Source organism: Dendrobium catenatum, unplaced genomic scaffold (assembly GCF_001605985.2).
Source record: "Dendrobium catenatum unplaced genomic scaffold, ASM160598v2 fragScaff_scaffold_989, whole genome shotgun sequence".
NCBI lineage: Eukaryota > Viridiplantae > Streptophyta > Magnoliopsida > Asparagales > Orchidaceae > Dendrobium > Dendrobium catenatum.
The window spans coordinates 2,745,263-2,760,904 of NW_021319451.1; the positions used below are offsets into that span (position 1 = coordinate 2,745,263).

Below are 15,642 nucleotides of genomic sequence, written 5' to 3' on the forward strand. Positions count from 1 at the left end.
CTGAAATGTTAGCTATAGACTTATTGCTCAATTAACGTTGGTCTGTCTAAACCAAATTTAGTGCAATGGCAGCATAATAGTTAGTCACACTCCCATAACCACAAAGGGGTTTAGTGCTATATTTATCTTGTTGGTATTTTGGTTTGTATTTGTAACTCTCACGCATGTCCTCCTAACGCTGCATTAGAACATGCGTATTCATATGTACATTTTACTTGGATCCGTCAAAATAACATGGAAACATTATGACAATTATCATAATGCTGAGCACACCTGTATGCAGTTTGGGTGCTTTACATCTGCTTCCTTCGCATTGTTTACATAATTTTGTTCGTTTACTATAATTTTGATAAATTTCTAGTTCTTACTTTTACTGTATGTTCTTTCTAAACAATTTGCTTCTCTTTTTCAACGAGGTAATCTATTCAAATTTTTTATTCAGGCTGTGAAATCCGGTCTTCTTAAGATTCTTTCAAAGATGGGGATTTCTTTGCTGTCCAGGTTTGCATAACATGCAAGCTGCTTTTGTGGTTTCATTTTTGAAGTAGCTTTTTAATTGTAGAAAATTCTAAGTTTCGTTAGTTGTGTTTCCTTTTCTTCTAAACTTGTGATGTTATGGCTGATTTTTCCTGTTGCAAAATCAGTTACTGTGGGGCGCAAATATTTGAGATATATGGCTTGGGGCAAGACATTGTTGACATTGCTTTCTGTGGTAGTTTTTCAAAGATTGGGGGACTGACTGTTGATGAGGTAAGGAGGCCAATTTGAAACATCCTCCGCTTATGTCCAATAACAAGTTTGTCTCCTAAATTAGGTGAATTACTCTTGCACAAGGTTTAAAGGCTTTTTATTTCCGGGCTAATGGATTTAAACAACTCAAGAAGAACATACTGGAACATGCACATTTGTATTTAAATTTATATAAAACTGATATGCATGCGTTCAGATTCTTCCGGTATTACACTTGTCAATGGGCTGTAGTGCCGCTCTTGCATTGAGACATAAAAGATGTTCATGTTTACAATATGTGAACAAGGGGTACAATGTAGTTGCAGGCTAGCTATAACGCGGGATGTTAATTTTGTTTTTCATTTGAATCTTTTGGATTATTAGAACATGTATAATTTGATAAAGTTACAAGACATCATGAGGTTATGGGGTGATTTCGAGCTACTAAATCATTTCATAACATAATTTCTCACTACTGCCCAGCCCTACATAATTTGAAAAAAATAAATTGAAACGTCTTTCTGATGTAGACAAAGGGGGGTCAACACTAATCCAAAATAAATCAAATTTTGGCTTCCCTTGAGTCTACTAGCTCAATCCATTTGAGCTGAAATTTTAGCTCATTTATGAGCTGGTCTTTAGTTCATTTATTGAACTAAGGGTTAGCTCATTATTAGCTATGATTTTAGTTCATATTTATCTCATATTAAATGTACTTTTTATGCTTTCTATGTTTTTAATTATGTAGGTCTCTTGAAATTCCAAACCGGCTTTTGGAATTCCAAGAATTTGCTTTTTCCATGGTGGCTCCTTGAATTCCACCATGGCTTTTTGTGCCTTTCCCCCTTGGATTCCGGCTGGCCGCTGGTTTCCCGTGCCTGGCCTCTTTCCCGAGGCCGTGGCCCCTTGGTTTCCGCTCGGCCTCCTTGGCTCCCGCGACTACCTCTTCGGTTCTTGGGTTTGGGATTTATTTTTAGGTGTTTTAATGTTGTGATGCTTAGGTTCTTGTGTCAAGTTAATGTAAAGTGTCTTTTCATATTCTCATACTTATAAATATGAGATGTATTGTAATGTTTTAAATAGTTATGTGATATGTGATTTTTGGAAAAAATCTGTTAACCTGCGGGTTGCTTGGAAATCCTGCGGGCTCTTTCCACCCTTCTTGCTCATCCCCTCCGGAAATCTTGCGGGCTCTTTCCAACCTTTCTTCTCGGGCTTCTAACCTCTTTCGTCTCTCCGCAAGTGCCACTTCACCTGTATCCCTCTTCTCTAGGTGCAACAACTTTAGGGTGTCATCATTTTGTTTGCAAGAGTCGTTTGTATTGTTGTAAGTTTTCTTTTGTTTAGTTTAAATTGAAATGAAAGAGTTTGTTCTTCTTTTTTCTCTTCCTTAGTCATTTCCGTCGGTAGAAGTCCGTGCCTCTTTTTTGTGATAAAAAAATATAGGGTCCCTAAATTTTTTGATTACATCACTTTCTTTCATCAATTTAATGTGCTATAGTAGGAATCATGGCATGCTCTGGATGACTTAGAAATCAGAAACAAAATGCTGTACGGAAGAGCTATCCTTTGAGACATTATGTCAAATAAAAAAAAAAGTAAATATGGTAGAGACAATGCTGCTCAGAGAAAGCCAGGTGCTTGCTTAGAAATTCAGGCAAACCAATGTGAAGCAGAAGCGCCTCCTGAATCTTTCAAGCGGGCTTTATAACTAATGCATGCATAGATAAGGGCCTTGTCTTAGGCATCAAGCAATGAGGCAAACATGCCTTGATTTGAGAGTTGGGTGCTAATATTTCAATTGTTAAAGATGAGTTGGTTTCTATGGGATGTTATTAAGAGCATGAAAAGTTAGAGAAATAAGTATGCACCCATGGATGCAAGCTGGTTAAAAGTGGGCGTATGATGCCAAGTTAAAGGAAAGTAGATTTTGAACATGAAGATGATGTGTCCAAAAAAACAAAGGAAGAGATGTAGGGCTACAAAGTTAGTGAGAGAGAATAGAGTGAGGATACAGTAGATAGTTGTATTGATTACACTATTCCTAAGCTATACATGCTACAAAATTTTGTTGTTGTTGAACTTATTTTAAATAGAATATTTATCAAGATTTCTTAACTTTGAACTCAATGATAATTGAAATTCATTATTTTGCTCAATATAATTTAGTGTGATGATTATGATGTTATAATCCTTAAAAGTATTCATTATAATTGAAATAACTTTATAAGTGATGTAGTTTTTCTATTTTAGCACTCTGTTTTGATCGAATTAGTGCAAATGGTGAAATCCAGTGTCATTGATACTAGGGAACTATATTGCCATGACAACGTTTAGCACATTTGAAAACACTCCACAATGCTAAATTATCAACTAAGCTTGGTAATGTTGTAGGACAACCAGATTGGTTTTACTCTGGTCATGGGTATTATGATTAAAGCTCTAACTTGGTCTTACTCAATTTATGATGATCCCTTAAAAATATGACAGTAGGAATGCCTTAGAGATGACATTCACCTGGAAGGTGCGAGTGGCGTTATGTTCTCTCCTTATTGTCCTAAGTGCCTAGGCTAGCTGTTGGTTGATTTTTAGTATTGCTGGTGCACACTATGGTGTTAATTATAGTTTGCTGTAAATCATTTTTCATAATTTTTTCAGCTTTGATCTATTTTGCACAATTTTTTTAAGCTTATTATCTTTAAACATAGGTTATAACGTGATACTAATGTTTCTCAAAATTAGTTTGGATTCATGTCTGGTAGGTTTACTATGAAAGCTATACATTTGTTGAGAGGTTTGATGGAGTATCGAGAGAGTAAGGAGGATCTACATATGATATTTATTGATTTAGAAAAAAAACATATGATAAAGTTTCATGAGAAGTGCTCTGGAGATATTTAAAAAAGGAGTAAATAAAACTTATATTCAATTTCTTAAGGATATGTATAGAGAAGTTTTTACTTTTGTGCAAGGTGGATGACGAAGTATTTTCCTAATTTTGTTGTATTATATTAAGGATTAGCTTTAAGCTCATATATTTTTACTTTAGTCATGCATATTCTTACGAGAAATTTGCAAGAGGATGTACCTTGGTATGCTTTTTGTTGATGATACTCTTCTTTTTGATAAGACTAGAGAGGGAGTTGAAGGAAAACTTGAATTATGGAGGTCAACTTTAGAGTCTGAAGATTTTCATTTGAGTAGATCTAAAATTAAATACATAGAATGTAATTTTAATAGTAATAGATCTAGTTATAGTCGTCACCTTCTGTACCGGTAGCTCCTATCTCTAAGGCTTTTTCGGTTAATCACATTTCATTTTATCCTTATTTTTTTTTTCATCGCTTGCAATTGCTCTTATGAAAAAGTTATGGGTGGTTCTTTGGGCATGGGTTTGCATCCATATATTGTTTTCTATTTTCCTCTTCACTTACAAGATTTTGCTGTTCGAATCATGAACAACCTTTATCATTTCAAAGCAAATCTTCACCTTTTTTTTTTTTTTTTTGAGAAAGAGATCTCTGAGCTCGATTGTGCACTTCTTTGCCTATTGTCGGAAAATTTAATTAGGTAGTTAAATGTTGATGTCATTTGCAAATTTCTTTTAGATCTTCACTTTGCTGATGACTGTTCAGTTGGGCTTATTGATCATTATCACATTATTATTAGACTTTATTTCGATGCAAATTACATCACGCTCTTCTCAAGATGCACCTATTATGTTTGTTGATTTTTCATGTATATGTGTAAGTGGACTCCCCATTTTGACGTATTTGCGGAACCATTCATCACATTTGGGTAGTTTTCGTCACCTTAGTTACATTATTTTTGTCTTGAGTTCCGTCTTTAGGAAAGCCTTGCAATTGGATGTTGCTATTATTGTCTTTTGAGGCATTTTGTGGCTAGAGTTTTGGTTTTAAATGAATTTTACTTTGCATTGAAAAATAAGCTTTGAATTAGCTTTTCTTGTGGCTATTAACAGATGGTAGTCTTAAAGGCATCCTTTTATATTGTTTGTTCTATAAAATTTTTGAGCATAATTTTTCTGAGTGTTTCAAAAGGCTCATTAGATCTTAAAAATATAATCACTTGGGTTCTAAAGGAACATTTAAATGTCTAGACCCCTCTTAATCTTATAATAGTTGTTGGTCCTCCATCAATGTAGATCGTCACAAAGAATTTGAAACCTATTGATTTTCCTCAAGATGATTAGATTGTTGTGTTCGCCTATACCAGGCCTATTGAAATGGTCTCTATATCCTTTTGCTTAATGAGACATTGGAAATTTTCTCATTGATCTTAGAAGTTCTCTCTCACCTTTTTGTTATAGAAGATGACGTTGATCATGATCTTTTGTATCATGATGGTTTTGTTTGGAGCATTATTAGTGAAGATGGTTTTGATCGATAAAATATTTTAAGTCCTACATCATTCTCATCTTTATAAGGCTCCAAGCAAGATGATCCAAATGAGTCCTTTGCTCTCCTTTATTGTTTTTCTTGTTTTATTGGATGATTCATCAGTTGTTTTTATGCATTATGTATTTTTGTTTGTAGTTTAGTGATTCTTGGCAATTCTACTTTATGTACTTGTATTATTATCTTGTTGTAAGATTGCATTATAAGAAAACAAAATTAAACCCTAGATCATAAAAAAGTTATGTCAAATGTCATTGCTGAAACTGTATAGTGATCAAATCAAGTGCCACCTTTGCGGAGAATGAAAATGGAGTTTCATAATCACAATTATATGAGAGATATCTTAATGCTGAAATTTTTTGATGGAGGAATGAGCATGAATAAAAAAAGTTGACTATGTAGCTTAAATTCTAAAAAATCAATATAGTCATTATTTTAAATATTATTCTTTTTAGATTTTATTGTTGCCGACCCCACGTAGTGGGATAAAGGCTTGATGTTGTTGTTGTTTTAGATTTTATTGTCACGGAAGTGGAAAATGATTGAGATGGAAGATGATAAAGAAGATAGCGATGATGTTGATTGAAGTAGTGCTTGTATGACTTTTAATAATGTCATGACTTAAAAATAGTCTAAGTATTTTATTTTTCCTATTTTGAATTTATTTAGTACTTTTATTTTTAAATATATGTCTTGACTTGTGAAAAAAATAAAACAACTTAACATCCGATTTTGCAATTTAATCTTTTGTGTGTATGTAAGAGGACTTTTCTCCTCCTTTGAGATAAATAAATGTTCTCCTTTTTACATTTATTGCATATTATGGTATTGCAATATTGATTGTGATTTACGACATGCAAATTATGTATGATATGAATTTGATAAAATTTAATATTTCTATCATTCATCAAACATTTGAAAAAGTTCATTCTCCTCTTAATTTTTTTTCAACATAATAGCTATCAAATTTAAGAGTATCACCCATGGATTAAAAAAGCATTCGAGGTGCATGCCTTAAGGCGCACCTCAAATTGAGGCGCATTAGGAGCTCCTCGATGCTTAAGCCTTATTGGAGCCTTATTGGTTCCCGTAAGGCTTGTGTTTTTTTTTTTTTAAATTCCTCGAGGTGTTTTGAAGGAGTGCTTCATTCAGAATAATATTTCTTTTTTTGGTGTTTTATATTACTATTAATACATATATTCTTTTATATTGTCACCCCACTTATGCGACCAACTATTGCACTAAGGCTCGAGTGGAATCGAGTTAGAAAGGCAAAGAGCTAGCTTCATCTTCTTTTATTATCTTCTTCCCTTGTCGTCGTCGTGCTGTCACAAGTAGTCTAGCTCCTTCGTCGTCATGCAATTGCTATCATTATAGCACATCCTTGTGTGAGCGGAATTGGGGTAGTGAGTTCGAGAGCTTCGTTTTCTTCCTTCATTTTCTTCTACTGAGCTTCATCTTCTTCCTTCATATTCTTCTATCAAGCTTCATCTTCTTTACCGTCGTTGCCTGTATGCAAGCCATCTTAGGGCACATGGTCTGAGCGAGTTTGACATTAGGTCGAGCTTGTGCGACTTCTTTTGTGTCATAGGTCAGTGAACTTATATTATTTTTCTCAACTAATTGAACAACTTTAATTCAATTTGTTTCTCTTTTTGGTTATTCCTTTGTGTAAAATAAATGGAAGGAAAGTTAATTGGAGGTTGATTCTGTCTGGTTACTTCTTTTTTGGGTAGATCAAATATGAACCTTCAAATGATCTTCATCTTCCTATTGCTCTAAGGAAAGGTGTGCTATGACATGGTAAGCACCCTATGCACATTGATGCTGACATCCAATCGTCCATGCCTTTCCTAGGAGCTGAAGATCGACGGCCGTGATAGTCCTACGTTATCTTAAATTTTTATTTGTAATTTTTATTTTAATTGTGCATTTTTCATTTTTACCCTTGCTTAATGGTCTAATCTTATGTAAGCCCTAGGAGCATGATCGTCTTATTTTAGTTTCTTTTATTTCTGAGGCATATATATATATATATATAGAGAGAGAGAGAGAGAGAGAGAGAGAGAGAGAGAGAGACCATTGCTAGTGTAATGGGATGATGGATTATTAATAAAAAAAAAGGTTTGCACTTGTGTTCATTGGAGATAACTTGGGTGACATTTCTATGGGAGGGAATCAGAGCTTCCACCAATCGCAGGATGGGTCCGGGCTCGTGGCTTGAAGTCCATTGTAGAAGGGCAAAGTATTATCCGTCAGCTGCAGGATATGTCCAGGCTCACGGTTGTATCTTTCTTTCCCTAAATCTTTTTCTCCTCCTCCCTTGACCGCCGGCCAAAATCCCCCATTTGCCATCGGCGGATTCTCCCACAAACCCCTCCAAAGCCACAAGCCTCCTCCACTTTATCCATATCAACCACCAGCTATAAACCCCTCCAACTTCATAGCCGACCGAACACCTCACCCCTAGCCTCTTCCCTCCTTCATTCCCCTTCGTTTTCCTAAATTAGGTTGAAGGTAATTTGAAAAGAATTTTGAATTCAAATCCAATTAGTTTGAAATTCAAAACCTTTCCTAAATTACTAGATCTAATTTTTGAAAGTTATTCAAATCAAATTACAATCAACTTGGAATTGTATTTGATTAAATACTTTCTCACTTAATTGAAGACTTGATTAATTTTCTTTTCCTTTTTTCCCATAATCGGCCCCTTCTCTCTCTACCGGTCGCCCCTTACCCTTTTGCTCTTGATTGGAGTCAATCTTGCTTGATAGTCTTCTTTTCTGTTGTGGATGTGTTTTAATATGGAAAGCAATTGAATTTAAATTCAAATGTATTTAAATTTCAAATCGTTTTCCTAATTTAGTTATCTTATTTTGGGAAAGTATTCAAATCAAACATATTTCAAATTCAAATAGGATTTGATTTAAATATTTCTTCATAATTTAAGGTTCCCCACTTGGCAAGCATTTAAATCCCTCTCCATAAACTCCCAAGCCCCTCTTAATGTTGGCCGCTCCCACCTTAGTTATTTAATTCTTTAATTGGATATACAATTATAGGATTTAATTAACTACCCCATTTTCCTCATTTTATTTCAATTTTCAAATCCCCCCCCATACACACACAGTTCATCCATGCTACATCACCCATACTTTTGTGTTTTACCAAAAGTTATCAAATAATTTTTGGGTTATTGCTATTAACCTCACAGAAGTTGCTGCCTTGGCCTGTTTTGCCTCCTATTGGGCTTGGCCCATTTATCTTTAGCTGTTTTGTGTTGGGAGTTCACAACCTTGGTTTTTGGTTGGCCGTGCCTCTCCTTGATGGCTATTCGGCTGCTGATTGCTTGGTTCCTGGGCTGGTCGTGCTTTTCTTTGGTGTCAGTTGGGTTTCCTGGCTGTTCGGTTCTTGGGGCTGGCTATTCAGCTATTGGGCTGCTTGGTTCCTGGGCTGGCCGTGCCTTGTTCTTTTGTTTTTTTTCTTGTTTTGATTGCGTGAAAGGGTGGTTGTTTGGTTTCCACTTTTTCCTATTTAAGGGGTTGTTTGCTACTGTTTTAAGGAGAGTTTTGTGATGATTTTTGGAATGAAACCTTTGAGTTTTCAATAGCTTGTGAGCTATCCTTTTCGACCTCCCTATCTTCTTAAGCTTCGTCTCGGGTTTCTATCTTCTTTCTTCTCTCCATGATAGCCATTCCATCTGTATATTTCTTCTCAAACTTCGAAAAGTTGTAAGATATCTATGAGTAGTGTCATTGCGTCATGTTTAAATTGTTTGTTGTTGTTGTTCCTTTTATTTTAAATTTTAAGGTTTTGTTTGTCTATGTTTAACAAAAGAAAGACTTTTTTTTGAGTTTGCAATACTTGTATTTTTTTTTTTTTTGCATCAATTCAAGAAGCTCTAAATCAAATCATGTGGAAGGCAACCGTTTTGGAGGAAATCAAGGCTATAAAGAAAAACAAAATTGGCGAACTGATAGACTTGCCCAAATAATATTATTGGATGTGCATGATTGTGTTAGTCATGCAATGTTGAGTGAAAAATAGACAGGTTAGAGTCCAAATGAATTCAGAAGATTTGATCAATCAAAATTGTGGTTGACTATTTGTGCAAGTTGCTAAATTTAATTAAATTTGATTCTTGCTATCTTTTGCTGCAATCCTCAACTGGCCACTTCATCAACTTGATATCAAGATTATATTTTTCAATGGTGACTTTGAAGTAGACATGTACATGAATATTCCCCTTGGATTTGATATTTAGGACAACTTTAAAGAAGTTTGCAAACTTTGGAAATCCCTATATGACTTCAAACAGTCTCCACTTGCATGGTTTGACAACTTTGCAGAAGTTGGTAAGAAGAATGGGTTATCTCTAACATGAATTCACGTAAAAGAAAATATTTCAAGAAAACTTTAAAAAAGGGGCAGAAGTATTTATTGATGCATATTGTGCAGACTTAGTTACAGAGAAGATTAATCACCATATGTTACACATTTTGTGTGGGAAGATTTAGTTGGCGAAGCAAGAAACAGTTTGTGGTGCCTAGAAGCAATGCAGAAGCAGAGTTCAGAGTTAAGTTTCATTGGTGTATATTACTCTTGGAAAGAAGATTCAAACATAAAAATCCATGAAGCTATTATGTCAAACTAAAGTTGCTATAAGTTTTGTAAAATTCTACTTCACCCTGAAAGAACAAGACGGGGAGATGAATTGACATTTCATCGGAGAAAAGATCGAGGAGGGAATCACAAGTCTTGTTTACACCCCTATATGACTTCTGACTTATAAGATTCTTATTAAGTTTCCCTTATGCACCAGTTTAAAAAATCTAGTATCCAAGTTGGGCATAATTGACATTTACAACTCAGCGTAAGGGGAGTGGAATTTTTGGTTCTATCCATCTATGGAATGGACGGGGATTGAAATAAAAATCCAGAGAATTTAATTTTGCAATCTCTTATGTTTGAGATGCTTTGATTAATTGGAGGCTGGTTCTGTCTTGTATTCACTGTTCTTTTCTAGGTAGATCAAATAAGGTAGGCAAGCTAGAACTCTGGGAATATGGCAGTGATTATTTGGTCCTATTTTAGCTTCCAGGTCCTCTTGTATTCAGCTGATGAATTGAAGGAAAAAAACATCTCTATTTTCAATAGAAGATGTATAAATGCGATACTATACATGCTAAAAGAAATATCTTACAATCTAAACTCTCCATTAGGTTGAAGCATTTTCATGCTTAATGAATGACTAAATTATCTTCAAATTTCTGGAAATTTGATGTCCTATTACTTTTTGGGGATTAGATCAAGTCAATCAATCTTTATTTGACCACCAAGTAGTTTTCAGGATTAAACAACAACAACAACATCAAGCCTTTTTCCCACTACGTGGGGTCGGCTACATGAATCCTTTTTCTCCATTGTGTCCTATTAAAAGTCAAATTCTCGTTTAAATCTAATAAAGAAAGGGCATTCCTAATATTTTCTAACCAAGTTTTTTTAGGTCTACCCCTACCTTTCTTAACATAAGTCAAATCTAATACCTCTATTCTCCTAACCGGGTCATCACAAGGCCGGCGTTTTATGTGACCAAACCATCTAAGGCGACTTTCTCTAATCTTATCTTCTACTGGAGCTACTCCAACCTTTTCTCGTATATGCTCATTTCGTATCCTATCTCTAAGGGTAAAGCCACTCATCCACCTGAGCATCCTCATATTTGCCACACTTAACTTAGTATTATGCTTCTCTTTTAAAGGCCAACATTCGGCACCATAAAGCATTGCAGGCCTCACTACCATCTTATAGAATTTTCCCTTAAGTTTGAGGGGTACATTTCTATCACATAACAAGCCCGATGCATTCCTCCACTTCAACCATCCAACTTGAATTCTGCTGATAATATCCCCATCTATTTCACCATCACTCTGAACAATAGATCCAAGATATCTAAAACGTGTACTCTTATTAATGACTTGATCGCCCAAAGTCACAATCCCCTCACTAGGACTATTACTGCTAAAATTACACTCCATATATTCCGTTTTAGATCTACTCAAGCGAAAACCTTTAGACTCTAAGGTTGACCTCCATAATTCAAGTTTACCTTCAACTCCCTCTCTAGTCTTATCAACAAGAAGAATATCATCAGCAAAAAGCATACACCAAGGTACATCATCTTGCAAATGTCTAGTGAGAACATCCAAGACTAAAGCAAAAAGATATGGGCTTAAGGCTGATCCTTGATGTAACCCAACCGAAATAGGGAAATACTTGGACAATCCACCTTGTGTTTGAACACAAGTAATAGCTCCTGCATACATATCTTTAATGATTTGAATATAAGCATTATTAACTCCTTTCGTTTCAAGAACTCTCCATAGCACTTCTCTTGGAACTTTATCATATGCTTTTTCTAAATCAATAAATATCATATGTAGATCCTCCTTATTTCCTCTATATTTTTCCATCAAACCTCTGAATAAATGTATGGCTTCCATAGTCGACCTACCCGACATGAATCCAAATTGATTTTGAGAAACATTAGTATCACACCACAACCTAAATATCATCTTCTAAGAAAAGTATTTTTTGATCTTCATCCTTAATACACTTCACTTGAACTAAATCCTTACTACTCCTATCTCTTTGTTTGGCTAACTTATACATATATCTTTCTCCCTCCTTAGTATTTAATCTATTATATAAATCGCTAAAAGCTAATGTCTTTGCATCGCATATTGCTTTCTTAGAATCCTTACGAGCCACTTTATATAATTCCCAATTATCAGAATTTTTAAAATTAAACCAATTTTTATAACAAATCTTCTTATTTTTAATCTTTTCTTGCACAATTGGATTCCACCACCAACTATTTTTACTATTAGGAGCTTTTCCCTTAGATACTCCAAGCACATCTTTTGCAATATTCTTAATATCACTAGCCACTTTTTCCCACATAATATTAGCATCCTCATGCACAGACAAAATCTTAAGATCTAAAATCTTACTCACAAAAATATTTTGGTTAATATTCTTTAAATGCCCCCATTTAATCCTAGAAAATTGTTTTACTTTATTTTTTATTTTATGCCCCTTTATCTTAAAGTCCAAAACTAATAATCGATGTTGGGTACATAAATTTTCACTCGGAATAACTTTACAATCTTTGCAATCTAAACGATTTAATTTTCTAATAAGAAAATAGTCAATCTGGGTTGTATTATATCCATTTTTATAAGTGATGAGATGCTCATTCCTTTTCTTAAATAAGGTATTAGCAATTGAAAAATCATAAGCTAAACAAAAATCTAATATGGTCTTGCCACCTTCATTCGTCGTTCCGAATCCATGGCCACCATGAATGCTTTTAAAATCATCTACCTCTCTACCAACATGTCCATTTAAATCTCCTCCAATAAAAACTCTTTCTTCAAGAGGTATATTTTGTATTAATTCTTCTAAGTCATTCCAAAAATTTAATTTAGAACTCATATCCAAACCTACTTGTGGAGCATAAGCACTTATAATATTAACAATCTTATCATCAACAACAATCTTTAAAGCTATAATTCTATCTCCAATCCTATTAATTTTTATAACATTATCCTTTAAACTCTTATCTATAATAACACCTACACCATTTCTAGTACGACTCCTACCAGAATACCAAAGTTTAAATCCTAAACTATCAATTTCCTTAGCCTTATCTTCAACCCATTTAGTTTCCTGAATGCACAATATATTTAACTTCCTATGAATCATAATATCTATTAATTCCATTAATTTTTCTGTAAGGGAACCTATATTCCAAGTTCCTATCCTAATTTTAGTTTCATGGACTAGCTTCTTTGCCCACATCCGTCCTTGATGTGGGAACCCTTGCCTATTTAACACTGCACCCGGGCGCCGGTGCAGCGGCCCTTGCACACTTGGCACTGTATTCAGGCCATACAGCGCGTCGCTTCCAGGGGACGCCCTAGCATTAACACAATTTCTTAAAGGATTCATGTCCTTATTGTTCGACAAGTTTTACGCTGGCTGTCGACTACCTAACACAACCCTCCACTTTTCTCATCCAGGACTTGGGACCTGGCAACGACAGTTTTCAGGATTAAAAATGAGCTAAAATAAAATTGTATTCAGAATTAACTTTATCCATCTATCCATCTGCGAGAAAGTTAATGGAGATAAATTTCTGTATCTATATAACCATTCATATTAACATTGTGAAGCTTTTTTCAGTAAAAATTTCCCCCTTCATCTATTTCCATCTATGATGCACGGACACAGACACGGCACGACACAGACACAGGACACGTCTTTTTTTGAAAATATAGGACAAGAGTACGGCGTGGACACGACAATACTTTTTTTATATAGTGTATATATATTACTGTAATATCATATTAAAAATGACAAACAATAATAAATGAATGACACGATAACTTGTCTAGCTTATAATATAAAATATTTAGTACAAAATATCTAGTACAACCACAAAAATATAAGCAAATAATCACTTATTACAACATCAAGCATTTAAGCTTCAACTACTAGGATTAGCTTTAGAGGTTTGTTTTTGGCCTTCAATATCATCATCATTGAATATCACTGCTTTCAACTCTGATTCAACAAGAGAAAGATTTGTAATTGTGCAAAAAGAGAGGAGATGAAAATATCTTCACTGCCAAAGAGAAATGAAAATGAGAATATTCAATGAATGGGTATTAAATGCAGACGTTGATTTGGTGTTGTGGATAGGAATAAGAAATTTAATTTAAATCTCGCCAAATATAGGAAATTATATTTTTAAAAAATTATAAAATATTTAAGATACTCGTGTCGGACACGCGTGTCCAATTTGTTTTAATATTTTTTAATCGGACACGTCTTTGGTGTGTCCGACACATGTCGGACGAGTGTCGTGTCGGACACTGCACGCCTCTTTGAGGAGAAGTGTCGGTGCATCATAGATTTCCATGTATTAGTTCAAAAGTTTTTATTCAACAAATGCCATGATAGGGCTCTTCCTTGAACTGGTGTAATCGAGTTTTAGGTTTCTATCAGGTTGGCCTTTTTTTTCTAACTAATTTGATTAAATAAAAATCACTTATTTCTGATTTCGTGTCAGTATCAATTATTAATAACTAATTACAATTTACGAATAAAAATCACTTATTTCTGATTTCGTATTAGTTTCTTGCTTTGTTGAACATCCACATGTCCTATGCAGTATTTCTAATTTTAATGCATTTTTCTTCTTAAAGCTTGCGAGGGAAACATTATCATTTTGGGTGAAGGCTTTCTCAGAGGACACCGCAAAGAGATTGGAAAACTTTGGATTCATTCAATTCCGACCAGGAGGTAAGCACAAGTGTATTGCAAGTCAGAATGGTTAGTGAGGCCGTGTCTTTGGTGAAATTTTAACTTAATATTGTATTATTTTGAAATAATATTTCTTTTTAGTTGAGTAAGCCACTAAAGTTTTTTTTATGTCCTTGTTTTAACGCATCATTTGTTGATGAAAGCCATGCTTTTAACATTTTTAGTGTACCTGAGATTATTTCCCTTCCATTAGCTTCAAAAAAACATCTTGCTTCAGCATTTAATTATTATTTCTTGCTTTATACAGGTGAATATCATGGCAACAACCCTGAGATGTCAAAACTGTTGCATAAAGCCGTTCGTGAGAAAAGTGAGAGTGCTTATGTTATTTATCAGCAGCATCTTGCTAACCGACCAGTAAATGTTAGTATTGTTTCTCCATGACTTCAAAATTCTTTTGAATTTAACTTTATTGTGCCTTGCATGCTTAATAAATAATGTGAGTTTTTGTTAATTTTTTATGATTTTTGTTACATTTAACTGTGCACACGTGTCCATGTGCTGTAGGTTCTTAGAGATCTTCTGGAACTTAAGAGCAAACGTCCACCTATTCCAGTTGGCAAAGTTGAACCTGCATCTTCCATTGTGCAACGTTTTTGTACTGGTGGAATGTCTCTGGGAGCTATTTCTAGGGAAACACATGAAGCTATTGCAATTGCAATGAATAGGTTAGGTGGAAAATCTAATTCTGGAGAGGGTGGTGAGGTAGATCTAATTTTCATTGTACACGTTTTTATGTACAAGTTTCTTGATAACATTTAATTTATGTATTTGTTGGCCTTTGAATGTGCATTAATCATAATGCGAGTATGTTACTCCTTGTAGGATCCTATCCGATGGAGTCCACTTGCAGATGTTATTGATGGATATTCTTCAACGCTTCCTCACCTCAAAGGTCTCCAGAATGGAGATACTGCAACAAGTGCAATTAAACAGGTTACGTTCTTTATTTCTCCAGCTTCTCTTTTGAACTTAAGACTAATGGGGGTATATTCTATTTGTTTTATATTGCAATTGTTATTTGGATGAGCATGCGGTTGAAATGCAACCATAATTATCTCTAGGTGATTATTAATGTGCAATTTTTGCATGTATGGACCATTTG

General features: G+C 34.5%; 1 protein-coding gene across 1 annotated transcript in view; it reads left to right on the top strand.

Moving 5' to 3' along the window:
* The window catches only part of LOC110101016 (ferredoxin-dependent glutamate synthase, chloroplastic-like), a 75,320-nt gene that overhangs the window by 44,880 nt on the left and 14,798 nt on the right, over positions 1 to 15,642 (top strand). The window contains exons 8-13 of the mRNA XM_028697654.1: positions 443 to 501; positions 645 to 750; positions 14,420 to 14,516; positions 14,785 to 14,900; positions 15,045 to 15,242; positions 15,363 to 15,473. Of these exons, the coding sequence (XP_028553487.1) occupies positions 443 to 501; positions 645 to 750; positions 14,420 to 14,516; positions 14,785 to 14,900; positions 15,045 to 15,242; positions 15,363 to 15,473 (687 nt within the window). The remainder of the gene's footprint in view (positions 1 to 442; positions 502 to 644; positions 751 to 14,419; positions 14,517 to 14,784; positions 14,901 to 15,044; positions 15,243 to 15,362; positions 15,474 to 15,642) is intronic.